This window comes from Mesocricetus auratus, unplaced genomic scaffold, assembly GCF_017639785.1.
Source record: "Mesocricetus auratus isolate SY011 unplaced genomic scaffold, BCM_Maur_2.0 Super-Scaffold_100014, whole genome shotgun sequence".
Taxonomy (NCBI): Eukaryota; Metazoa; Chordata; class Mammalia; order Rodentia; family Cricetidae; genus Mesocricetus; species Mesocricetus auratus.
In genome coordinates, this window is record NW_024429197.1 from 41,627,585 (window position 1) to 41,655,012 (window position 27,428).

At 41.4% G+C, this 27,428-nt stretch overlaps 1 protein-coding gene across 6 annotated transcripts in view; it reads right to left on the reverse strand.

Annotated features, from left to right (window-relative positions):
* Nfia (nuclear factor I A) overlaps positions 1-27,428 on the reverse strand; it is a 341,159-nt gene that overhangs the window by 77,297 nt on the left and 236,434 nt on the right. For all 6 annotated transcript variants that reach the window (XM_040757137.1, XM_040757136.1, XM_005074314.4 and 3 more), the window contains 2 exons: positions 25,399-25,516; positions 20,163-20,290 (listed from right to left, as the gene is read on the reverse strand). In XM_040757137.1, the coding sequence (XP_040613071.1) occupies positions 20,163-20,290; positions 25,399-25,516 (246 nt within the window). The remainder of the gene's footprint in view (positions 1-20,162; positions 20,291-25,398; positions 25,517-27,428) is intronic.

Genomic DNA, 27,428 nt, shown 5'->3' on the forward strand with positions numbered 1-27,428 from the left:
GGAGAGCCTAAAGAGGTAGGTCAAGGGGAGGGTCTTTAGGTCATTCAGGACACTGTACTGAAGGGGATCCTGGGAGCTGATCCCTTCCTCTTGCCCTCTCTTGCTTCCTGGCTGGGAGGTAAGCAGTTTTACTCGCTATAGTCTCTCGTCTTGCCACCAAGTACCATTGAATCTGGGAGGTTCACCTGAACTTGAACCAGATCTCTAAAACCACAAACCAATATGATTCTCTTCAAAAGCTCCTTCTCCCCTGCCCCAGGTACTTGGTATAGTAGTAGAAATCTGACTTACACAGGCTTCAACTTTTCAAGTGAATCTGTCAGGTATCTGTGACCTCTGGGACCCTTACAAAGGAGGCTGCATAAGCCTACAAAGACAGCCTCACATGCAATCATTTTGTCCTGTCAGTTACCTTCTTTCAGTACCAAAGCATTTTTCTACACTTTAAATAATTTAGCTTTTTTTAACATAAAAATGCCCTTGATAATAGCAGCTCAGATGTTCTTTCAGTGAATTATTTATAGAACAGAAAAAAGAAAAGATAAAAGTTAAAAAAATCTTAAGAGGCAAGAAATTGGGATTGGTTCAGTAAATATGGTCCAGCCAATGCAAAGAATACTGTAAGAGAAAAATGACATGGGAGATATTTATAATATAATGTTGACTGAAAAACCAATTATTACATGGGGTGTTATAATACATCAATTACTGGATGTACAACACAATTTAAGTGTTTTTTTAATGCAGAGAAAGAACTAGAAGATATGTGTGAACTATAACCATGGCTCCCTTGGCAAGCTAAATTTCTATGGTTTACCTTGCCTTCATTTTGCCTACTTGCCTTTTCTGTGATGAACATATATTACCTTTATGCTAAGAAAATACAACAAAAGCTTTTTTAAAAAATAGCATTTTTTTGCTTCAGAGTCTAGGAGCACAACACTTCAAATTTAGGAGATGCTTTGGAAAGAAAAACAGTGGGGAAATAATGAGAAAACAGTCCCTTGTAGTTACTGGATTCATGGTGTTCCCCACAAGCATGCTGAGAGACACAACTGGAGGCCTCTATCCCTTTGGGAGGGTGCCAGTTAAGACAACAGAAATTTGGACATAAAAATAAAAGAAATGACTTCAAGTCTCCATATCATAGGACAAATCTGGGATCTCAAGTTTCCAGCATAAAATTGGTCTGTACCAAATCAAAAGAAGAAAAAATTCATTTATACATGTCTACCTATGATTCTTTTTGTCAATTGTATAAGAATTATTTGGGAAAACTAGAAAAATAATTAATAGGTTTATTGATATTAATATGCAGCTGACATTGAGTGGTTGCTAGTACCATTAACTATGACAAGCAATTTTACAGATACTGACATTACCCAAATGTCAGCTTATTTGGCTATACCTAAACATGTCCATTAATTTTTTTAACCAGGGATTAAATTGATTCTATTACATGATATCCAAATACATCTGGATGTAAAGTGTGGCCATTTTTGGCCTTCTCTAAGATAAAGATGTTGATCAAAGGTTCTGAAACCTATCAAAGGGTTCCAAAAGTTCTGTCCGTGCATGTGTACGCATGTGCACGTGATTTTTAAACTCCCTGTACAGATGTCACTATCTGTGACTTCACAGAGAGATGCCCTGATATAACAAAATTTAAGGTTTTCATCCCAAGAGAAACTAGTTAGCACATTTTTGGTTAGTATAAAATGGATGGCTGTGCAATTTCATGCTATTCATACTCCTGAATAAAATCATTTCTAGGTTAATTCCTACTCAATATGAATTAAAAACAAATTCATTAGTCCCAGTGGCATTAATTATAGTTGTTTGTTGAAAAAACTTTCTGCCTAAGTTGTACTTAAAGTCTACAGACCACACCATGTCAGTGTGCTAACATGTTGATGTACACTGAGGTCATAGCTGAAGACTCCCTGTCAGTGACATAAGCGAGGTATTATGAATCAACTACAGTGGGGGGAAAGCCTTCAAATAAAAAGGTAAATGACGAGATATTTAAGTGTAGAGAAATCTCCCAAGTCATTCAAACCTCTGTTGCACAAATGAAGTTTTTAGCTGCCACTAATTCTACTACTTTAAATTCAGTCAAATGCATGAATTACATGTTAGGAAAGACTCAGAAATAGAATAGCAATGACTAATGTCAAAACTTTGAAGACTGCAGATTTTATTTTAGTTTTTGAACAATGGAATCATGGTTGTAGTCCTGATATTGAACCAACTTTATTGAAGGGAGCAAATGACTGACTCAAGAAAGCTGTGATTTCTTCAAAGTGTTCATCTTTTCTCTCCATGCTTGATGTGTAAAAGTGAAACTTTAAGTACAACTTAGGCAGAAACAAGTAAAGAATGATCAAGTTGCTAAATGAGTTCTTTTTTTTTAAATAGCAAAATATGGGCCTGGGAAAGGCTTAGTGGTTAAGTATTGCCACTCAAGCATGAAGACCCGACTCAAAATTTCAAGACCCTACACAAAGCTGGGTGAAGCCATGATAACTTAGTTCCCACTCTCATATGGCAGGATGGAATCCCTAGAAACCTGCAGGCCAGATAGCCTGGAGTACCCAGTACAGCAGCACAAACAGTGAAAGACCCTGCCTAACACCAAGATGGGAAGGAAAGACCACTTTCAGATTGTCTTCTGACCTTCATATGCACACACACACACACACACACACACACACACACACACACACACACACACACACACCTTTTAAACTCTCCTTGAAGGAGTTAAAGAGGGAAGAAACTCAGTCAGCATGCAAGAACAACAAGTCAGACTATGTCTAATCTTCCAAATTTATCACAGTCAAGTAATGTGAACCCTAAGGCTGTTATGAAGCTCAAAATTACTTTGTGTTTTCAATTTTTAAAGACTTATATCGAGCACATTTCCTTATTATATACTTTAATATTTTTCTACATACATAATGTATGTTTTGGTTAATTTGTTTTGTACTTAATTGACCAGATGAAATTTCAAAATCCTCGATGTTAAAAGCTACAGAACATAATCCTGGCTTTTTCTTTTGAAATAGTTTGGTTTCTGTACATTACTTTAAAATAAACTCTTTGCTAAAGCTTCTTTTACCCATCATCTATGGACCAGGTTATACAATCACTGTGTACAAATAATAACTGGTAGGGATTTCTGTTAACGAACCCAGTCTTCAAAATCAATGTACTGTCTAGGGTAATGAAACTTTAAGAAAACCAAGATATTTGTCCTAAAGCCAAAAGGCTGAATTCTGCTAATGACTTTGAGGACTTGAAGGAGAACCCCAAGCTCCAGAAGAAGGTACAGATGGAACAAGACTGTGACTTCAGCTTTGGGAGAGACCAGAGCACCTTGTTAGACTAAATAAATATCCTCAGAACCATGACCATGGAAATGGGACATACAAAATGTGTGTTGCTTAGTATATTGCAATATGTCACCTGCAATAAGAACCAATAGGATTTCAAATATGTACAGCAACACTAGCAATGCACACTCTCTGGATTGTACAAAGTTTCTATAATTTTTACCTAACTAATCCTAAATTGTAAGGTTTTCCTCTAGGATATGCTGGATTCACTGAAAATGTCATTACCTCCTAAAAAGTCTATAATTTTCTTGGGGTTAGGGAATAGGGGTATAATTAGTGGTTATTTTCAAAAAGGGATTAAACACTTCTGGAAACTGTTATCCCCCCCCATTCTTCTATGAAATAGCTTTCAACAAATAAGATTAAATGATACTTAAAAAGTCTAAATTACTTCTCAAGGTCCCGTAGAGAACTCGAGATTTACTTTAAGTGATGGAAAAGGAGCTAGGAGAATCACAATCTTAACTATCCCGTCCCCAGGTTATGGGTTTATCAAAGACTTTGGCAGAGACCTCTATAAGTAGAAGCTGTGAAGGAATTGCTACAGGAGCTAGTAAGTTGTCGCTGCTTGAGAAGCCTCCGAGGGGCCAATTTCAGGAGCGGTGGGTGTATGGCAGGACTTACCATAAACTTGAATTTTCCAATGACAGTTGAACAGATGTTTAATTTAATTAAATTAGTTAATTTATTTTACATGTGTGAATGTTTTGCCTGAGTCTACACTGTGTATGTACCTAGTGTCGTGGAAGTCGGAAGAGGGCTTTAGATCCCCTGGAAATGGAACTATGGATGGTTGTGAACCACTGTGTAGGTGCTGAGAATTGAACCCAGGTCCTCTGCAAGAGTAACAAGTGCTCTTAACTACTGAGCCGTCTCGTCCTTGGACAGACATTTTAAAAGGACATCAAGACAAGTGAGTGTTGCTGCTTACTTGGTTGAAGAGTTAGGAAAGATATCATTTCCCTCTGACAGTTGCCCTTGGTACCATCTATAGAAAACCCTGTCTCATATGCCCATTGCTGGGGTTTGGGGGAGGGATTTAAATTCCTTTCTTCAAAATGTCATAATAATCACAGAAAGTTGAGTTTCAGGAGTGGTCTTTTACAGCCACAGAGTGTTTAATAGAAAATGAGAACAAGCAACGTCACACTTCAGCTTTAAGCTCAGTATGTAAGTGGGTTAGAAGAGACCCCCCCCCAAGGGGCTGGAGAGATGGCTTAAAGGTTAAGAGCACTTGCTGCTCTTCCAGTGGTCCTGAGTTCAATTCCCAACAACCACATGGTGGCTCACAACCATCTGTAATGAGATCTGGTGCCCTCTTCTGACCTACAGGAATACATGCAGGCAGAACACTGTATACATAATAAATAAATAAATTTTAAGAGGCCCCCAAATGCTGCAAGGTTTGTCTATACCAGTGGTTCTCAACTTTCCTAATGCTGCAACCCTTTAGTATAGTTCCTCATGTTGTAGTAACCCCCAACCATAAAGTTATTTTGTTGCGACTTCATAATTGCAATTTTACTACTGTTATGAATTGTAATATAAATATCTGATATGCAGGATATCTAATATGTGACACCCCTCTGCTGGCTGTGATCCACATGTTGAGAAATACTGGTCTATATGGTATATCTTTGCTATTCTCTTCTTTATCTTCTAATCCCCAGTGACCAATCTGTATAATGACCCTTGCTCCATTCAGGTCAACTGTTCCTCTGAGCCTAAAGGTTACTAGAAGCCTTCTTCTCATGCCTGTTTCCAAGAGGTCCAGGAGATACCTGGTAAGATCAAACTTCTGAACACTAATCATTTTCAAAAATCAAACTGACAATAATGAAGTTATAAATTGGAGCTCACCTACAATGTGCTGTACACTTATAAGTATCCCGTCTTTACATTTTTCAGATATGCAGGTCTTATCCTTGTCTACCTACAATCTACTGCTACATGAAGTATAGATTCAGGATGTTAAGAAATGTGTTCGAGATCTTGCCTACTGGTGACATTTTAACAACAAGAAGGTCTTGGCAACTTGCTGGACAGTAAGGTTAGACAAAATTTGATCGTAGTCTCATTAGACAAAGTAAGATTCTGCGAAGGTAAAGTTATATGCAGACTCAAGGCAATATAAGTTAAGCAGAAATGATCTCTACTTTTTGAAAAGTCCTGATGAATATTAACAATCTGTAGTACAAAATATTATGGGTAACTGAAACTGCACCAAGCAAAACAGCAGCCTGGGGCTTCCACACCACCAGGGAAGGAGGGAGGTGGGAGAATTTTCTGCAGGTGGGACCAAGTCAAGCATGCCTGGGGATAGTCCAGTAGGTTTGAGGTTGGCTCAGAGAGAGGGTGGCTGAGGGGGTAAGACTGAGAAGGTGAGAGACCACTATTATTAAGTAGAGGAGCGTGGATATGAACCCATGCAGCCAAGGCTCGTCCTCCTATATGTGTCACAGTCTTCTAAGAATCATTCATATTCTTTCTCTTTCCCTCTCCCTCCCTTACTTCCTCTCTCCCTTTACTTTCTACGAAGCTGGGCTAGTCTAAAATTCCTGATCCTCTGCCTCAGTCCCCTGAGTGCTGAGGTTAGAGGTGTGTGCCACATCTTCAGAATAAGGGTATACACTGGAAGAAAGGTACTCTTTATCTATGTGGGTGAGATGGCTGTATCCAGAGCTGGATTAAGTCCAGTCCATTAGTGGCAGTGAAGAACTTTTCTTTTCTGTAAATGCTGTTAGCTACTTTTATGATTGGCCTCTTACATGTAGGTTCTCAGATTCAACTATCTTTCAGGTATAAGTGTGGGGAACATAAAGCCCAGTTGTGTCTAGTAGACTAATAGCGTTGGTGTCAATTTCACTGACATTTCTCAAGCCCATGATGAAGGCTCAGACACATCTCTCCAGTTGTATGATTATGCCACACTTTATGCCCTGCCCTTGGCAAGAGCAGGACTTCTCTAGAACTAATACAACTACTCCACATAATTAGATAAGCTTTAGCAACCAGGATGCTAAAGGAAGGTGCTAACTGGATAGACTAATGACCATTTCAGGACCATTCTGGTCCAGTAGGCATAAACACATAGTACATGACATGAGGATGTAGTTGAAGATTTTGTTCCTTTCTTAGATTTTTGCACTAATGATAAAAAAACCATTAGGGTTCACTGTAGCATAACTTACTATTATTAACACACTGAGTAATTGCAAGGTAAAACATTTGGTTATTAGCCCCTTTCAGTGAATAAAAATGTCTGAACATCATTTTTATGGTGGAGAGAATACAATAAAAATAAAGAAGCTTCCAAAGTCTGTCCCTCTCACCCTGCATGCAGCCACTGAAAGGAAACTACAAGGAAACCTCTGGAAGAATTAACATGTCATAAAGATGTCCAGGATGTTTAAAAGGCTTGGTGACATAATGATTTTTTCAGTTTTTTTTAAAGAAAAGGGAGTATGGAGGACAACCTTATACTGATTCTGTCTTGCAAGGAGAAAGGACTATGGACAACTTTGGAAAATCAAGCATAGACACGAGGAAAATGCTACATGGGAACCTGATTTCCGGGGTAGCATAAAGTCACTTCCTCTTTCTTCAAAAACAAAAATAAAAAATAAAAGACACAGACCATCAATAGGACAAGAATAAACAAATTGCGTGCCATGCTTCATATGTGTCCAGGAGACAGCATATTCTCAACCTACCCCAATGCCCCTAGTCTTTCTTTCTACCATATGTTAGGGGAATAATTGGCTTTGGCTCAACACAGCAATCACTCACATTCACAGGACTGTGGGTAAAGAAGAAATCTGCGGGAAAAACAAATGATTTTCTTTACATAAAAAAACAACAACGCAACATGGTAAAACATTCTGCTTCGATATGCAGCTGCAAAAGTCAACAGTAACACCTGTGTTTGGTTTGTATCTGCCTTGTTCAATATGGTAGATGCCAGTCACATGAAGTTACTCCAATGCACACAAATTAATTTACAGATTCCACTGCTCAGCATCACCACTGTCTGGGTGTCTAGAGTCATGCGTGGCTGATGGTCACAGCGCCTAACAGGGAAGATGCGTTTGCTGGCATTGAGGTGGAGTTCTATGGGGCAGCTCTCGTCTGTGTGATGCCAAATAACTTCCTACCTTCTCATTGTGTTAGGCAGCAGCGGTAACATTGCTTTTATGGATTTTACTGTGAAAAACAGGCACATGCAGGCCATTTGTCTCTAGAAGCAACGCTTGTGCACACTCTGAAAGGGTAGGGAACCCAATGGCATTTCCTCTCATCTCCAGGAAGCCATGGACAACACAGTGTTCCAGCTTTGTCAAAATCTTTACTGATGCTTTTCTGAGCAAATAACATTAGCCTCAGTGATGTGAGCTTAAGTGTTTATTAAAATATGTTCTACCTGTCACTTTGATCTTGATCAATACTTGGAATTTGAGGCTTCAACTGGTAAAATTTAATCTGAAGGATCTGTGGGGTTATGTCAGTAGAAGGATTCTATTTACCTTAATATTTCTTGGATACATGGAAAGCACCCATCACTTTATTTGAAGTGAAAAATTTGAAGCTGATTGAAACATTTCATAAGGGAAAGAGAATATAATTTTAGGCCCCTTCAAATTGCTTGAACTGTGAAATCAAGTAATAAACAGTAGAAAAGGTTCTGTCAGCGAGAATTCCAGCTTGGTACAGTCAGCATTTTCTTGCTAAACCTTATTATGGCAAAGCATTTGATGCTTGTCTCTATACTTGTTCATCCCCACAAATAAACTACTTTGACCTCCACCTGTTACTTAGTGAAATCTGCCTGCCATCCTTCAATAGCCCTGTTGTGTGCCCTGAAAGGCCCTTGAGTCACTGAAAAAGTGGGAAGATAGACTTGGGCAGTGAATTGAGCTGATCCCGTTATAACTATTCAGCAATTCACAGTTCAAGACAGAGCTGGATAGTCAAAGAAAATGGATTTTTAAAGTCAGTGTTTATTAATGTTGGAAAGAGGCAATGTGTTTCATCATTTGAAGATGGGAGATTTTTGCAGAAAGTTTCTCTCTTGGCTATGATTTAATGCAGACAATTTCCAGCCCATCCTTTATAGGAAAATCTGTCTATAAATTGTACCATCGTTTCAGACAGATGAGCCCAAAGGTCATTTCAAAGCTTAAAAGTATTTTGAGTTCATGAACACTCATTACACTAATATTTTGCAAAAACAAAACAAACCAGTAGATCTCAACTACATCTTCATGCATGCAAAAAATGCCACAGTATTATGAACAGTGGCATTCAAGAACCAAAAGGAATTCTAGTACGAATCATACAAACACACGAGTCACTGCAGCAGAGTATCCGGCTGGCTTGCTTTCCCTCTTTAACAACAGTGACATATCAAACAGAGTAAGTTGCATCTCTAATGATTAATGCTGCATTCGACAGAGGAAGGGTGTCTGTCTAATTACATTACACACTTATCTGTGAGGGATCAGCAGTGTGTCTCTGCTCTCTGTCACTCTTTGTGACAACATAATGATAGATCCGTTTACTTACGAGTGCAGTTATTAAAAACCTTGCTGTTTTCTTAACTGTCTTCATGTCTTGGAAATATTTTATTAAAAATTACTTATCTGACACTAAGGGTAAATGCTTGGCAGAGCTTTGCATATCAATTAAGAAAATGAGTCAGTTCTATTCAATCAATGTCTCTGTTGAGTGTCGCATTCAAGTTCAGTGAAACTTGCTTCTTCTCCATAATGCTTTGAATTTGGAGTTAATGACTCACCCTTTCCCCCACTTGCCTTATTTATCCGATTTTTAAAGTTTGGTTTTTACTGAAACTAAAAACTGCTCATGGCCGACATTTTCTCTGGAGTCATGATTTAACACTTCTTTTTCACATTCACACCTTTTTTGGAAACTCAACACAAGGATCCAGTTTTAAGCAGACAACTCCCCACAGGCCAATCAGAATGGCTTGCTAGCTGTGCACCATCGCTCACAGCTTTTTCTCCTCATGAGATGAACTTTATCCAGCACTTGTGAGGAAAAGGTCTTCACACAGGCTAAAAACAACACAGCAAACCACACTGGGCACTATGGCTGGCTATCTCCCAACCAAGTGACAACTACATGTGTCAAAAAGGACAAAGCCAACTTTGTTCATTATCCCTTCCACTCACTGATTCAAATGACGATGGGTACTAACTTGCCCTAGATGGGGAAAGACAGCTAAATATGATTGCTGGATTTAAGGAATTCCTGCACGTCTCAGGTTTAGCTCCAGCTCTGGTGTTAGTCAACTCAAAACAACTGTCATGTAACTCAAACAGTAGTGACCTGTAATAAGCCATCTCTCTGCAAAATCTCTGGATGTGTATCTAGGACAAAAATTTATGTGACTAAATTTAATGACTATGTGTCACAAAGGGTTCTTTTTCCTTTCCCCAACTGAAGGCATCTTAAGGTTTCAATGCTGATAGACAAACTCATAAACTCAAGCACATCAAAAGAGAAAAATTACTAGCTAAGTCTTTTGAGGATAAAATTTCTGAAGAAAAAGGAAACGCCCACTGGATGAAAGAACTTTTAAAATTAGAAGCAGGTGTCACCGCCACAAAATGACAAATATTAAATAATAATTGGCCCTGAGAAGCATTCAACATCCCTTACTACTTATAATCCCTATGCATGTATTGGATTTTATAACACGTGGCGTGGCTTACATAAGCACATAAGGAGTGCTGAGATGCAAGCACGTCTTCAGAGTTACTTTGGTAAACCTCACTCTTCATGATATGTTATAAAGCAGATGATGTGTTCTGATTGTCATCAAGTAATCCTGGTACTCAGAAGTCATCGATGCTGGAAGCTGATGATAGCTGAGCAAATTCTAGGTTAGGCTTGCCCACATTGTAGAAGAGCTGGGACTACACAGGGCACTCAGAATAGAAATGGATATGGGGCCAATGCTCTCAGAAGTTCGAACATGTTCCATCATTTCTATCTATGCCAGTGGAAACCTCAACTCACGCCTTGTTATAGACAGAGTAGATGCCTAGAAATTGGAATTATTCAAAATAAAGAACAAGAAGGAACATAGCCCATATCCAGACATTGGTGCTCAGAAGCATGGTTTGAGTGAGTCCTGAACACCAGCAGTGGCTGGTGGTACCTACTCTCCACAGCCTTGCAAGGTGCTGGACCATAAGCAGGCCCTCACGCCAAACAAACCAGGGAACCAAGAATCACAGAAGTCCTGTGTTTAAAAATCCAAAAGCATCAGACAGACTTTTAGTCGATAAGAAAGGCGGGGAGGGGATCAGTAATCCTTGGTTCTAAGAAGTCACACAAATGACCTGCTTTTAAAATGTACAATATTTCCATTTCAGTTTAATTTTTCACCTCTAAGAAATGCTGTAAAATGAGGGGACTCTTGTATGCTTGATTTCCCCCCACCCCATATGAGAGACATACACTGTGATCAGAGCTGGAGGGTACCCTCTCCATTGGAGTACTTGGAGTGCTGTTCAGGAATCCATCAGGACTTGGTCTCTGATTTACTATGTGCATGTGAGCACTTCCCGGAATCTCCTAGGACGTACTCCACCCATCATCTCCAAATGGGTGGCATGTCTTTGATTAATTGATGAGTTTATGATGTAACTGAAGTCTGTGGATGGATTGGGTTGGATAAATTATTGTAATTGTCTGAAGGAAAACGGGTCAAGCACACAGGCTCTTCAGAAGCCAACACCCAGAATAGACAGGCGGACCAGATCCGCAGGGATCTGCATGGGCCCAGAGACTTCCTTTTCCTCCTCTCTTCCCATTCTTCATAGAAAACATTCCTGCTCCAGAGTATTAAAGAACTACCTATTGAAAAGCATTGGTGGCTTTTACTTCTACATGAAATAGGTGTTTTACTCAATCATTTTATATTTAAATAGATTCATTAGTATGGAAGGGAAACAGAAGGTAAATGAGAGAGAAATTAGCCTGTAAATACCTGGTAAGTGATCCGTTATCTGATCACATTTTAAAATAAAGTAGATATATGTGAAATAATCACGTATATGTATATCTCATGTGTATATACATGTAGTTAAGAGTAATATGTGTTGACATCAGCTATTGCTTATGAAACATTTAGATATTTAAAATTCCAGCAGCATTGTAGTGACAAAAGTATTAGCCAATACGCCTTCAAATTATGGCCTAGTTCATATCTATATTATATTCATTCCACAGAGAAGTTAAGATCACTACTTACAGGGATTTTTCTTTTTGTATCAGAGATTAAAACTACCTTGTGTTATAGTTCAAGAAATTTTTGACAATATGTAAAAGATAAAGCAAAATATCATATCTGAAGTAACTAAAATCTGTCTGCCTATCCTTTATCCATCCATAAGTCACAAACCTATTTAGGACAGGGAGATTTTGGTACATATGAACAATGATGTCTTTTGCTAGCTCACGATGGTCCCCACTCATGTACTTTCTGTAGGCTTCCTAGAGTTCATGCCATCTGCCTGATTTTTAGGGTTGGGGCAGGTGATACTCGGCTGTTGTGAACAGAAGGTCACAGGGACCAGCTCCACTGCTGCCCCATTGGTAATGGGTGGGTTGCTAAAAACAAGTGCAGCAAGAGATTATAGCCCACGCCAATGAAGACACCCCAGACTGTGATGTTTTCTGCCTCCTCACATCCTGTCAGTCACAGTACTTAATTAACTATTCACCCCCTTTCTTCAGTGAGTTGCACTCACTTAGAGGCCAGTTTCTACCTTGCTGATTTCTCTATTTCACCTTCCCCTTTGCACAGAGCTTTGCAGATCATACTTACAGATGCATACAATGTGTTTTACATCAAATTTCATAGGATGATACATCTTATAACACTTTAGAGTTTTTCTAGTATTCACCAAAAAAAGATACACAATATTTTATTAATGCTCTATGGCTTATATACTCCATGTATACTGAAGGTATCCCATAGGTAATGACAGACACAGGACTTTGCACATAGCGGGACGTCAGTAAATGGTAGCTTTTAACTTCTTTATGTTATTGTTTGATGTTCTCTGAGCTGAAGTGGAAGGTGGGACTATTATTGTCCCCAACACTTCCACATGAGGAAATGGAAATCCAGAGCAGTTTACAAAGATTGCAGGTTTGATCATGAGAGGAAAGGGAAACCTTAGGGTTTTTAATTCTTTATTTCTACTTCCCCATTTTTATAAAGCATTCTGTCTTTTTCTTATTACGCTCCCCTCAAACAAGCCTTCCAAGGCTGCTGTAGTTGGAGTGGAGTTAGCTTTAATGCTCCTCTTTCCCTTATACGCATTGTCTCTGTGTTTTTTTCCATTCTAGGATATTTATACAGCTCACTTGCAAACATGAAATTAAAGGCCTTGGTGATTAGGGCGATTCCTTTATTTACAAAGGACCAGCTGAAATGCAGTACTTGCTTCCTTCTGTATTTACAAACTTGTGCATCTGGGTTCTCCAAAGCCAACGAGGCTCCCTTCCTTCCTTCATCAAACGCACTCAGCACTCTGATCTAAAAGTGTTTGATCAGATTCAAAGGACAAGATAGGGTGCACATGGTGTCCACCTTCATATTTATTTATTCAGCAAATATTGATTGCATGTCTGTGACACTACCAGGTACTGCAAACAGGCTTTGGAAAAAAGAAAACAGTAACTTTGCTGAGCATGCTTTGTCATGTATGCACACAGCACACAAGACAGAGTGTATGTGTGTATGAGAGGACATTTTTTGTCTCTAGTACGCAGCCTTTTAGATTTCAATACAAAGGGTTGATTTAGGCCCTTTTCTGATGACAAGAAAGCAGCAGCCTTGATAAAGAGGTAGGCGCATTTTGTTGAAGGGTGGTGCGAGTACTCATTTTGTAATGACACTTTTCTGTCTTAACCCTTTATTTAGGTGAAATTTCTCTGATAAGGATCATTAAGAACAGACCCTTGTTACTCTACTGATGCTCTATGGCACATCACTCTTTAATGAGCAGGTGCCAATACTAAGGAGATAATGGGGGGGAGAACACTGTCACAGAACAATGCTTTCCCACTGCCCCATAAATGCAGAAGAAAAGCCAAGACATTGATCCCATGGTGGTGTTCTGTAATGGCAACTATTTCCATTACTGTAGGGGATTGTGGGAGATTTAATAATTTCCCCTAATTTATGCTAGTGCACCGGAGTGTCTGTGATCAATGGACTATTGTTACCAGTCTGATGCCCTTCTACTGGCCTGCATAATGGGCCCTGTATGCCTCAGCTAGATATACGAGTTGGTAAACTTCCACCCTGAAGAGTGGCTGTTGGCAGTCAAATCAGGGTTGACAGGTGTGGGGACCCAAGAAACCAAACAGGTGATTTTTGCTTTGTTTTGTGACATAGTTTCTTTAGGTAGCTGGGGTTGGCCTTGAACTGTTAAGCCTACTGCTTTGGCTTCCCAGATGCTGATGTTACATGTGTACCACCAAGCCTAGCTGCAATGAACTAATGCTACTCTCAAAATTCAATTGTGCTTATAGCCATTAAGACCTAGGGTCCCAGTTCTGCAAATGGGGGGTCACCAGCTAACTGCCAAAATAGTCCTCTATATATGCTTTTAAACAGCTTTTGAAATGTATTTATTTATTAAACAACTTTTTATAAGAACAGAGGACATACTTAATGTCCTTTAAATGTTCTTAAGAATGAAATCAACTTATCCTGGAAATAAGTTTATCCCTGAAAGAAGTTCATCACATTCAGCATTTAAAAAGTAATTGCAATTAAATGTATTAATTAATCAATTTTGATTCTAAGTCTTGCACTGAACTGTTTGGAATTTACAACATTTTGATTGACATAATTGTGTCTATTAATAGTTTTATCATCTTGATGTAATTATACTTATAATGTACATATAAACACAATTTAATGCATTAAAATTTTGAAATGTTTTCTACAGAAGAAAATTGAATCAGTTCACTTTTGATTGTTTGAACAGAGTTCTTCTAGGCAAGGCTGGCCTTGAACTCACTAAGTAGCCAAGGATGGCCCTGAACTTATGATGAGGTGCTAGAATCACATATGACACTACACCCAGTTTTAAGTAGCTCCTTAACCCTACAGTAAAACAGCACTGAGTTTTATAGACAAGTGTTACAGCTTCATATTGAATTCCCTTTAGATCTGCTGAAATGCGGTGACATACTCAAGGCAGGGGCAGCCTGAAGCCTCAAAGTTGCAAAAGCACACAGTCTGGAGAGTTCTCTATTTTGCGGACATAGAGAACTTGAGGGAGGTTCATTGGACAGCTACAGAACTGTCCACACTGATATAAATGTGTGTGTGTGTGTGTGTGTGTGCATGATATCTACATATCTCTATCAGTCTGTCCCCTCAATGATTCTAGGGGCAACAGTTCACATGGGTAAAGAAGATTAATTTTACAAAGGACTTTGGTTTCTATCAGCTCAATTGAAGGTCTTGACTTAAGAGACAGAGATGAGGCTGTAATAACAGTATCATTGGTAAGCTATAGCTAACCTCGAGAGTGTTCAGGGTTTGACCTTTGAGACAGGTGCTCAATGCACTCGTCTTATATCTATCCTAGAGTACTGCATACAGCTAGACCATGATTAGATCCGTGACTTGATTTGACCGATAGTGGAAGATGAGCAGAGGCATTGAAATGAGGGAAAGGAAGGAGGGAGGGAACAGGGAATGAAGAGAAAGAGAGTGATTTTCTTTATTGTAACGAGGGTCAGGAGTTGCCCGGCATGTAGTCTTCTCTGACCCCTGGGCAAATAGGTGGGTTTCTATCCACTTGGGATAGTTTTTAGGCCATTGCTGCTAAACGCAGGGAGAAAGGCTTGAGAGTGTAGCATTTAAAGTTGAGTGACTTCCAGGTGAGTTGGGCCTGTCCACACCTGAGCCAAAGCTGGTGCTCTCAGCCTCTGAGATCTGGGTGAGACGCCTCCTGTGGTCTTCGGAGGCTTGGTGCTTACATATGATTGTATGAGGTAAAATGGAGATGGAAGAGTGGACGTTTCCAGCACCAGGGAAGCAGGGAGATCGTCTAAACTAAACGAAAACACTCCACCAGATAAACTACATAAAAATAAAACTGGGAACCACTGAGATTCTTGATACAGGCTTCACCCATCATGAACTATCTTTTAGAGTTTTCTTTGAAATAATATAGAATTTTATCTTACTGATGAATAACTATGTATATTTATGAAGGTAGAGTGTGGTGTTTTGATGCATGGACATGTTGCCTAATCACTAAGTTAGGGAAGTTACCAAATCCATCACCTCAAACAGTTACCATTTCTTGTCATAGGGACATTCAAACTCTTTGCTTTGGGTTATTTTGAGATATAAATATCATTATCATCATATACCATGTATCACATCATTGAATGTAGAGCTTTACTGTGTGACAATGTGTAGTCTCCAATTTCACAGTGACTTCATATGCATTGACCACTGTCCCCTCCATCTTGGCTTCCTCCTTTCTTCCCTAATTGTCAATAAGCACTATTTTTGTCAATTACCTTTTAAGAATATCTAGTTTATTTAAAGGAAAACCTGTTAAGGAGAAGCGTAGTGAATATAGTTTGGTGCCTGACTACTGATCAATGAGATGCTTGGCTGGGCCTTAGCAATTATTTTCCCCACTATTTGCTAGTAATTAGATTGGACTGGAAGCCTGTAGGTTAAGGATATAGGCAATACAAATTTTTAGAGAATTGTTGGCAGCAAATTCTGCTTTCAAATATGTAAGAAAGCTCTAATCTCTCTGTTTCACCTACTCATTCAGCCAATATTTATTGAACACCTATTATGTTCTACACACTGTTGTGGGTTTTAGGGATGCAGTTGTGTAAAAGATGGACCAAGCCACACTCTGCTGGAATGCATATTCTATGGGGAGAAGAGAGTAACAGTAGATGGAGCACGGGTAAGGCAAGAGGGGCTACGAATGAGGAGATGGTGGTTGCAAGGCCAGCAGCTATTTAGGTCGCGAAGAGCCTCTTCGACATAGCATTTGAACAAGTCCTAGATGCTGAGGGTTATTTGATTTGTGGATGATATGACAGATATTTCACCATTACCAGTCAGTACTCTGCTTATATGTACTGTTCTATGTGTATTTAGTAGCTCATATCTATTTTCCGGACCTAGATTACAAGAGTTTGAGATACGGGAAATGGGGAATTTTCAGGTCTTTCTAGTGAGTTATTTACTATTTTTATTATGATATTTTTACCTCAAGTTAAAGCACAAGCCCTTGAAACATTAAGCATAAACAATCATACTAAAGTGGTTACATACAGAAGCAAATGTATCCTGAACGCACCTTCTGTGTAGGCTTAAGCAAGCTGCTCTCAGAACAAACAAACAAACTGGAGTCTGCACATTTTAAAGAATATTCATTGAAAACCACAGGTACAGCCAGAGCCTTGCCTCAGACAATGAGGCCCTGCCTACTGCTTCTCTTCTTGGTGATTTGCATATCTTCTCACTGACAACTTCTCGCTTGGGTGGTTGAACAGCCATTGATGGTCCATGAACGATGATGGATAAAATTTCACTGGGATCATGTCACAATGCATGACTAGATACAGACCCAATCCAACCAAGCTGTGAGACAACTAGGAAACAAAACCAAGTGGAAGGAACACATACAGCACCGAGAGAAGCAGAAACCAGGCCCAGACTGTCTACTGTTTCAGATGGGCATCATTTCCTGTATGTTGCTACACAGACAGGCAGAGCCGTGCACCCAAAGTGCTAGACAAGCCAATGGGGAACAGGATACTACCGAAGACATTTGAAAAAATATGCACGTAGTTTACTGGATGTCTGGACTGTTTCACTTTTCTTCCTGTTGCTCAAGGAAGCCTCTCCTGGCCCCCTTCAGACCTCTATAGTTAGGGAGCCCTGGAAACCCAGTGAGGCCTATCCCAGATGGTGAGCTCTTGGAGGGGAGCGTGAGTATAGCCTTGCTTCCTGTGTCACATCAGAAGCATAAACCCAGTGCCCTTCATACTTGTTTGAGAGAATTATCCCAAGCGCAGTCTGCCCATGCATTTGGATATACATAATTCCCAACATATTTCTGAAGGCAATTTACATGAGTGAACCACTAAAAGCCTCCCACTTAATTAACTGTACCCCTGGGGAAAAGCTATGTAGGCCCGGATAAGTGTGGGAACAACATAAAGGTGTTCTCTGTGCCAAAAAGGGGATTGGGCTTGATGGAAAATCCCCAAAAAGGACCATCTGGCAGCATAAATTATCCATTTAAAGTGGCTGGTGTGAGCTAATGACACCAAAGTCGCCATGAACATGTGCAACATCCCTCGGTTGTGTTTTAATGTCCCCTCAGGCCCTGTTTCAATTATGACTTTCTATGCTGAATATGGCCAAATATAAATTTATCCACTGTGCTCCCCAGTCCCCACAAATATATGCCATGCGATTACATTTTTCTTTAACGAAACCAGGACAGACAATGGGCAATCCTTTCAGAAACACAATTTCTTTAAGAAGAAGGAAAGAAAAAAATCTCTCCATGTAAAGAGGATTTAACCAATAAACTTAGTATCTGATGAGTGCAAACGGGTGTGGGAACACAGATGTTAGGGTTTGTAACTATTTGACTCGTAATGTGTAGGTATGAACAGGAACCACTTTGAATGAGGGCTGAAGTATTCTGTTCAGTCAGCCCTCACAGTCCCCAAGTAAGGCAGAGAAGGGGAGGAGGAGGCTGGGAGAGCGGGGCTCACTGTGCAGGGCATGCAAGTATGGCACTCCAGTACAAATGTACCATACCTATAGATGGCAATTTTCACCAAAGCAGGAAAGCTAGGACTAACTTAAAGGGGAGAGCTAAAAAGTTTCCACCTCTGTTTTAATGCGCATGAGCCTTTTCATCAGTGCTGCACAGAGGGTATGGGTTACCGGCAATGGAAGTCAGCATTTGCACTCCTGCCGGACCGGCTTTGTTTCTTAGGCACGATCTAAGTGTGGACAAAGGTCAGGCGCCGCCTGCAGAGACAAGCAACCACACCTGGGACACTGCAGTGCTGTGGGCTTGAGCCGCCTTGGAAAGCAAGGGCACCAGCGGATCTCCTCGGCCCCGTGTTCCTCACGACACTGAGATGGCCCGCTCCGACTCCACACCTGCTCTCCATCCCCGAAAGTCACTGCCTCCCCATCTACCCTTGACTTCTCAGAAGCAACATCACACTGGATCCAGAAATTTCCACTGAGGATTGCTGAATGGGTGAACTGACGAGCTGCGTGAGGGCACTGGGCAGAAGGTATCACACAGGAGTTTCACATTTTCATAAAGGAGCAAGATTTTAAAAAAATACCCAGAACAGGGCTTGGGGGCTTATTGTTACTTGCTTTTAATTAGGATAGAATGCAACGAAGGCAGGGAGGAGGCACATAACTTCTGGGAATGCCAGACATTATATTGATTATGGAAAGTTCCATAATCAGGACCCAGATGGTTCCATCACCCTAAACTCTCCCTTCTGCGGCTCCCTTACAGTCATATAAAGCCATCTATAGCCATAGAGTTTGTATATTGAAACACTGTTGGGGAGGAGGAGGGGTGAGCTCTGAAGATGAGGGGCTAGTTCCAAGATTTTCTTGGTGCCCGTCTGTTCTTGAAGGCAGTTTACTTAGAGCCCGAAGTGGGGAGGGATGGCCGGAGAATTTGTTCTGTTTTATTTTTTCCCCCTCTGCATCACTCTGTGCTGGGTATAATTCTTAAGTGGACAATACAGATCACTTTACTTCATCCTCCAGAGCCTTGAAACAGCTATTACTACGGGCAGGTTGTGTTTGATGGGAAGGTCCTGCAGTCTGGTTATAACCACACAGCCCTGTCACTGACGCGAAGGCTGTACTTTAGATGATTCTCAAACCCCTCTATTCTCTTTTCCATCTGACTTGTATTGACTAAGGCATCGGAGCCCATTCCCCTCAGTCATGTGGAGGGCAGACATTAAGGTTTGACTTATATTGACGAAGGCATCGGGGCCCATTCCCTTTGGCCACGTGGAGGGCAGACAGTGAGGCCTTCAGAAGTCGTTGATATCAGAATTGCTCTGAGACTCTACAGCCACCACCTGACGACCCCAAGGTTTAGACCAACGGGAATGTATGCAGGTTAGTGTAGACTGACACAAAGGTGGCTGTGTTGTTTAAACAGCCATGACGACAGTCAGCAACAAGAAAAGGAAGAAGATATATCCCAAGTGTTCTTATGCTATAAAAACCCAATTGCCATCTGCAGCACAGGAGACTTGTTCTGCTTTACACTGCTATCCATACAGTGCGAAAACTGATAATTTTCCTTATGAGCACTAGAGTATACTTTAAAAACAAAGCAGAAGGTTTGTATATATAAAAGAAAGGAAACCTCCACCCTGGCTACTCAAGAAGCTGAGGAAGGAGAACACTTGAGCCTGGACTTGGGTCCACTATGGGCAACGCAGTGAGGTTGCAACTCAACGAGCAACCAAGGCAAAGTGAGAACACATGTGGACCCAGAGGGCAGGTGACAGCCCGTGAGCCAGACGACACACATTCGCATCTGCCTTTCACTTCGGTGGCGCCTTCTGCTCTCTGCCACCCTGCCATGACCGCGACACCGTGACGACATGCACATGCTGCTGCCTTCGCTTTCACGACTCTGCCCTGCTCACCTGGCTCCACTTCGTGCCATCCACTGGACTGACTGCCACTCCCCGGGGAGCGCCCTTGGCCTGTGTAAAATGGTTCTTCACCAGGGCTGTCCATTTCATCCTCCACAGACTTGAGGCGCTTTGTAGAGCTGAAAGAGAAAAAAAAAGAAATGTGTGTCTACAAGCATTCTGATCCACCTTTCTCCCTGATGCTTCATGGAAAGGTGTGCAGCTTAGGACCCTCCGCAGGCTCTTGTGGAGTTGGGCGAGTTACGGGATGTGGTGCACAGCCTTGGCCTATGCGTCCAAATGCTGCTTTCATCTTTACGGATCAAGTTGTTGCCACCAGCTGCATTCGGTGCCTTATTTTCATTACGGAGCTGTTGGCTGGCTTCTATTCCGGCTTCCCCTTAGGAAGCCCAAGTAGCTTATTTCCACAGATGTGGCTCAGAGCTAGCCATTAGCAGCATGCCTAGAAACGTCCTCAAACCCATGCAGAAGCCCCCGAAAGGTTAAAAGTACGTAAATAAAAAGCAGGGCTCATTATCCTTCTAGGAATGCTTTGGTTGCTCTGGGGTGGGGGTGGGGTGGCATTTTCCATCTTCACTTGGATTTGTTCATTAAAAAAGGAGATATTTACTACACATTTGTGCAGTCCAGATACTCCTTTAGGCACTAGAGATAAAATGCCAAGCAGAGTGACATAGCAGGGAGGAGTGCTTTGCTGTGAGAAAGGAAGGACATCGACACACAGTGGTCTACAGACTTTCATGTCCTTCTACACAGAGATGAACAAAATGACATTTTACTTCATTTGGGTGAAGGAAGACTCAGCTTCTGCAGAGGTTTGACCAAGGAACTTCCTCAGTATATCTCTTTCCTTCCAGCTGAAGAACTACTAAAGAGCCTTCTCGCTGTGAAGCTAGAGGGTTAGACGGTGGTGAAATATCTATCACCTGCTGCTTATTCCTGTTTTGGCTGACCAGACTGGCAGTTTGAGCAGCACACTGCCGAATGGGCAGATCTCCCGCTCTGGGAAGTGATTACTGGGAAATCTCTTGCCCACACATCAGGCTGCAGAACTTTCCCTGGGCTTCATTCATCAGGCACTGGCTGTGTAGCCTCTCCATGCCAGGGGCAGCACTCAAGTGTAGAAAAGTGTGGTTGGTAAGTCAGACATGGCTCTCCATGAACTGAGACGGAGAGGCTCTAGAGAAACAGAGATCGTGCACAGGCTGTGGATGAGAACGCTGGAACTTACACCTGGGGACTGAGAAGGACTTCTCACAGCAGAGGCGGCCCTGAGCTGTCTGCAAGGGCTAATAACAGAAAAGGAAATGGCTAGGGTCGGCTGGTACTCCACTAACAACTCAGGCACTATTATGATTTTTAAATATTAAATTTTAAAATATTAAAACCCTCTATATTTTTTGGCAAACTGCTCTTGTCTCAAGCTTCATAAGTCGGCATTTTCCTTTGCCCCATGATACGTTCAAGCCTCAAGATCTAAGAAGTTAATGTCTGGCCCCTGGGGTCACAGCAGAACCCAGAGTGACAGGGCAGCCCCCTCTCTCACTGCTGAGCTCACGGTAGGAGGGTCACTAGATACCGAGCATCGCCCCAAAAGCAGGCGCCTGGCGGCAGAGGCACAAGCCAGGTGTGATACACAGCAAATGGCTTCTGCGATGCTGAAACCAGTGGAGGGACCCACAGAAGAAGAGTGTGGATGTCAGGTAAGATGTCATCAGCCCGGACTTTATCCTACAAGCGATGAAGTCTTCTGAAGCCCTCTACACAGGTGTGTCATGGGGTTACATCGTGGAAAAGTGGCTAGTGAGAGCAGAAAATGGACTTGGGAAGGCAGCAGGAAAAAGGAGGTGCCATTACCTGGATAAGGGAAGATAATGCTACTGCCACAACCTGAATTTTAAAATGTATAGGACATAATTCAGGCAAGAGATTAAAATCATTCATGTGGCTGGTCCAATGTTCTTAGGTTTTAAGTTCTATTCTCATTTAGGGCAGATTATTCTTAAAGTTTGGTGAAAAATAACCACTTGAAAACCTTTCCTGTTTTATGTAATATGTAGCTAAGGCATGCCCTTTATTTGCAATTACATATACTACACACAGAAATTCAATTCCAATATATAAAAGGCAGAAAAGTCTATGTCTCTAAATGAAATTCTATTGTCTCTTTTAGTGGATAATATAAATGATCTAACCAATTGGTTCCCCTTCTTGCCTTGCAAGCAGGAAGCTAAGGGCCAAATTTAAAACAAATCTCTTGGTCAGGGTTCCTGAACTAATGAGTATCCTACTTTCCATATGGATCCTGGCTTCTTCTTCTACACTCAGTAACACTTGTATTTTAAAACTGTCGGCCACTTGAAATCATCTTGTGACTGAAAGTTAGGTGAAATCCCCTGGTGTACTCCAGTCAATCAAAAACCAGACTTGCGTGTTCTGGCAAGAATGAGAGTTGGGATGCGATTGTGACTTTTTTTCAGGGGTAATTTTGCTGTCTTGATATCCTACGATTCTTATATTACTACACCGAGTCTTACTTATCTGGAGGACAAACAGGCATAATCTGAATCCTACACAATTGACTACATGTTTTACAATGACATTTGTGATATCCAAGTATAGACTTGAGGTACTTACTGAAGCAAGTTCCTAAATGTGCTCAGGAGGCATAGGGACAGGCTGACATTACTCTGGGGATAGCAGAGTAACTTCCGAGGAGATTTCTGCATCTCCTGGTCTCCTAACCATCCTTCCCTAAACTCTTTATCTCACCCTACATGTGTACCAGGCTCTCACCACTTACCTGGCCCTGGATTCGACCCCGCCCCCACATACTGAGACTTCTAGAGAAAGTGACTGGCAGAACTTTGTGGTCTTGGGAACCAGAAGTACAGACGACATCACCAGAAAGTTTCACCTCATCTTGACTGACAACCCAAGAATTCTCCTCTTTTAAAATTATTATTATCTTTTGATCTTTAGTGTCTACTACAGTGTCAGATTATTTTAAGTGCTCAAATGCTTCTGCGAGCACATGTGACAAGGATCGGCTGAACATCTGTGTTCAATGAGATCCAGTCCCAGAGGTCAATCCCATGGCGTGTTGCTTTTCCATTGTTAATATTTTTTTCTGAGTTCCAAAGCTTCATTTTTTCTTGGGAGTGCTCTAATTAAATTCAGGCATGAACTGTGCAGGTGGGGACACTGTCTGGATACAGTTGATGCCTGAGCTTGCATATGAGGATGCTCGGGATGGACACAGCCTCAGCATCTGAAAGATGGAAGTAGAACAGGATCCAGGAGGGAGGAGAGTTGGCAGTGTTTGGAAGAATGGACAAGAGGCTTTTGGGATACAGTTTACTGACCCTATCTATGATCTGCCCACGGATGACTATCTTTAAAAAGTTCTGTAGAGTGAAGCTCTTGTTCTTATTTTTACCCAACTTTTCTATGATTTTGGAGGTGCTCATCCTGGAGTAATACAAAGTATATTGAAGTACCTTTTTTCTCAATCACCTTAGGGTAGGGAGTGAGATGCCTCCACAGGTAAAGTACTAGCTAGGTAAGCCTGATAACTTGAGATCCCCCTGGGAAACCCATGTAAAGGTGAAAGGAGGAACTGCCCCCCCACACCAGTAACAGATAACTAAATAAAGACATCCCAGGAAGAGGCCAACAAGAGAAAGCCAAACATTACTGAGTTATTAACTACTTGCAGAATAGGAGAATTAGCCTCTAAAATGACAGGCATCAGCCTTTCATCCACAGGTCACAGCATAAAGCCATAGAACAGAGCTTGGAGTATATGGAAGGACAGGAGGTAAGGGGCCCTGCTACAGAGGAACATGGGACAGTGGCTCACATATGAAAACAAGCCACCCATGCACTTTTAATTTAAGCACTGCCCATAAGTATTTACAAAGCTTTTATTGTTGACTGAGTGCACTGTCTCTTCTGCCAGCAAATTTTCAAAACCCTCCAAGTGTATTAACATCCAAATGTATTCACAATCCCTCTTGTCTGCTATAAATGCTTTTGGGATTTGAGACTTTTGTTTTCTTGTGGAGGTGAAACTGTAATGAACCAAGGAGGACATTTAAACAACGCTGAAGATGAAAGTCTAATACAGCTTGATTCATCTTCAAGTTGATGTTTAAGATACTGTTCATAATGGTAAGGTAGACTCCCACACCAGGGAAAATGTCCGCACTCTGGGCATTATTTTAAATCATAAAGGTCTGTACTTGCTTTAACAGAAATCACATTTGATAAATGTTTTCTTCCACAAAGTACACAAACATGATTGGCAGTCCTGCTCTGCTCCTGTCTTTGTTGTCACAGTCCAGTGCTAAAGCCAATTTGTAAAGGAACACCATGGCTCTGATGCCTAATCCCCTACCCGCGGTACAGGTTATCTGGAGACAGCAGGGTCTTGCAAAGTGCTTCTCCAGATGTTGCCTCTGATAGCTAACTAAGGGGATCAGGAAGCCTGGCGCTCACAGTAAGTAACTGTGCTTTCCAACTGCAGTTTTTTAAGGCCTCCTGGACCACCTGGGTCCAAAGTATGGCCCCATCCTGCTATCTGACATGCATTTCTTTTATAACCTCATATGAGGATATGAAATCAGTTGTATTTTTGGGAAACTTCAACGGAGTGGATTTGGTGACTTAGGACACCCAGCAGGCTGTGGCAGGGTGCTTAGGCCGGTGTCATCAACTCCCACCGAATGCCATTCAAGGCAGAGTACTCATCTCTTTTTCCCCAGTGAAATCCATCCATCTTTCCCAGAGAATATGCTGCTACATTCACCACTGCTCTTCTCCATGTCTTTGCTCATGTCCTCCCTCATCCAGATACCATGGCTGTCCTGCCTCACCTTAAAGCTAACCAGCATTCAGAGCCAAACACCTCACCCTTTTGGACAAAGCTGATTCAAATCACGCTTATTTCACCACATACAACTGAAGTAATTATTTTTTCTTACTGGAGTGTGTGCATGTGTGCGTGCATGTATGTGTGCGTGCGTGTGTGTATGTAACTTGCTGCTATTTGTCTCATGTACATTTTCTTTGGCTCCCTAATGAGACAGCCTATTGGGGCTTAACCCACTACTTTGGTACCCTCTTGGTTATAGAAACATTGCTACATGTCTAGCATGCTCGGAGTTAGAAGTCAAGGTGCGTCTTTGTGTGTTTCAGCCTCTTTAGAGGCCACCGGTCCAATTACCTGGTAGAGGATGTGCTGGGTAGAGACCTCCTCATTGCTCCTGGACTCATGCTGTAGTATGAAGAACTTTCCAAATCAGAGAGAGAAAAATTGGGTCCGGTTCCTGCAGCTATTGGTGCTAGAGAGAGTAAAACAAGCAAATCACAAGTTAAGTCCTGTGAATTCAAGATTGACAAGAATCTACATTAGTATAGCATGGAACACAGTGTCTGTTTGCATTTATCTGCAAAGCTTATCCAGAGTAATCACTAATAAACTGTGACTTCAAAGGAACAGTGACAATAAAAACAGTCTATACCACAAAGGCCTATTCTTTCTAACGTGCCTTTTATCTTTTTTCTTTTTTGTAACAGTAAACTGTCACCAAGCTTACGGCATTCCTGGATGGTTTAAATGAAAATACCTCTCATATTTTAGTCTTACATTTGTTTTTAAATGACTGCCTCAAATTTTCCCTAGGTTTTCTCACTTTGATCCCAACAGCTTCTTCTTATCTGTAGTCTGGAATTCTGTTTTGAGTTTTAAGGAGAGTGAATCCGTCCATCTGGGTCCCCATTTCCCACTCCGTGCGATGTGCAATGTGTGCATTCTCATTGCTTTGTGATGGCATGTGAGCTCCCTGCTCACATCTGTACCTTGAGGTCTACTTTCTTTTTGTTTGTTTGTTTGGGTTTTCTTTTGATGTGTGTATGAGTTATGTTTCACTGTATACACTGCATACTGCCATCAGAGCAAGAACTACAGCTACAATGGAAACCACATGACCTGGGGAGCCAAAGTACTTGCTGCACTTTATTGCAGATATTGCCAACTTCTGATTCAATTGCACTGACCTATTATCTTTATAGTGGACCATTTCTGAGATATGAGTACCTGCATTCTATGTCTTCATGCTTCTAGAGATGCCTTGCCTACAGTAGCTTAACAAGTAGTTTTGAATGTAATGAATTAATCACATCTGCCAATCTTCTTTGCAAACTGTAAATCCCATGGTGAGACTATCAATCCAAGAAGTCTTTTTGAAATATTATGTAAAAGCAGTATAGTCGATGTTTATTAATATATGTTGTACATAATAAGTCCATCAATACAGATAAATACATTCAACATGCTGATATCTATCAGAAGAAAAGATAATCAGGAACACCACCAGCCCAGATTTTACTTAAGAAATAATTTTGGAGCACTGCTATTACCAATAACTGCTGGAAGAAGAAGACATGCGGATCAGAGACGTGGTGATTGCCCATGAACACACTATGGGGGAACCCGGCAGATTGGGGTAGAGAAACTGATGCCAGGAGTGAGTGTTCAGCCCAGCCTGAGAAGAGGAGTCTCGAGGGAGTAAAAGGGTACCTGCTGAGGATGCTGAAAGGACAGCAGGGCACAGGCAACTGGGAGGAAAGGAGGAATTTGGGGAAGAGTGACTAGCCTAAAGAGAACAGGAAATGTTGACTGGCTTTCCAGCGCCTTTGTGTCACGGGACACAGTGAAAAAAGACATGCCTAACGTGGGACTCACAACGGATGGCTAAGGTTAGGTCATGAAGGATCCGGAATTTTTCTTTAGGAAGTACAGATTTGAGTCTGGAACACGACAGGTTTGTGAAGCCTCAATGCACTCACCGTGCCTGGGAAGGGAAACTATTGCAGTTAGATGTCCCTGCTCAAGCATCATCCCTGGCGGGCAGAGGCAATCAATAAACACTGGTCAAATGTGCAGGTGGCTATACTGAGTTTCTTTTTTTTCACCAGACAAAGAAGGGCCAGCAGCTTATGGGGAGGCCATCAGTTTTGCATTTACAATCTAGAAATATCTCTCACTCATGAGAGCAAGCATGGGAGAGAAGGGGTGGTTGAAGAACTGGGTTAGTAAAACCAGAGGCAGTGATGCCATTTAAACAAAAAGATGAGATGAGATGATACCAAAGGATGGCCAGGAGGAGCCAGGTGTTAGTGATAATCTGCCAGTTCACTGTGGCAGGAATGAGCACTTCTTAGGCTGTTTGCTCGGGAGGCAAGATGAATTGT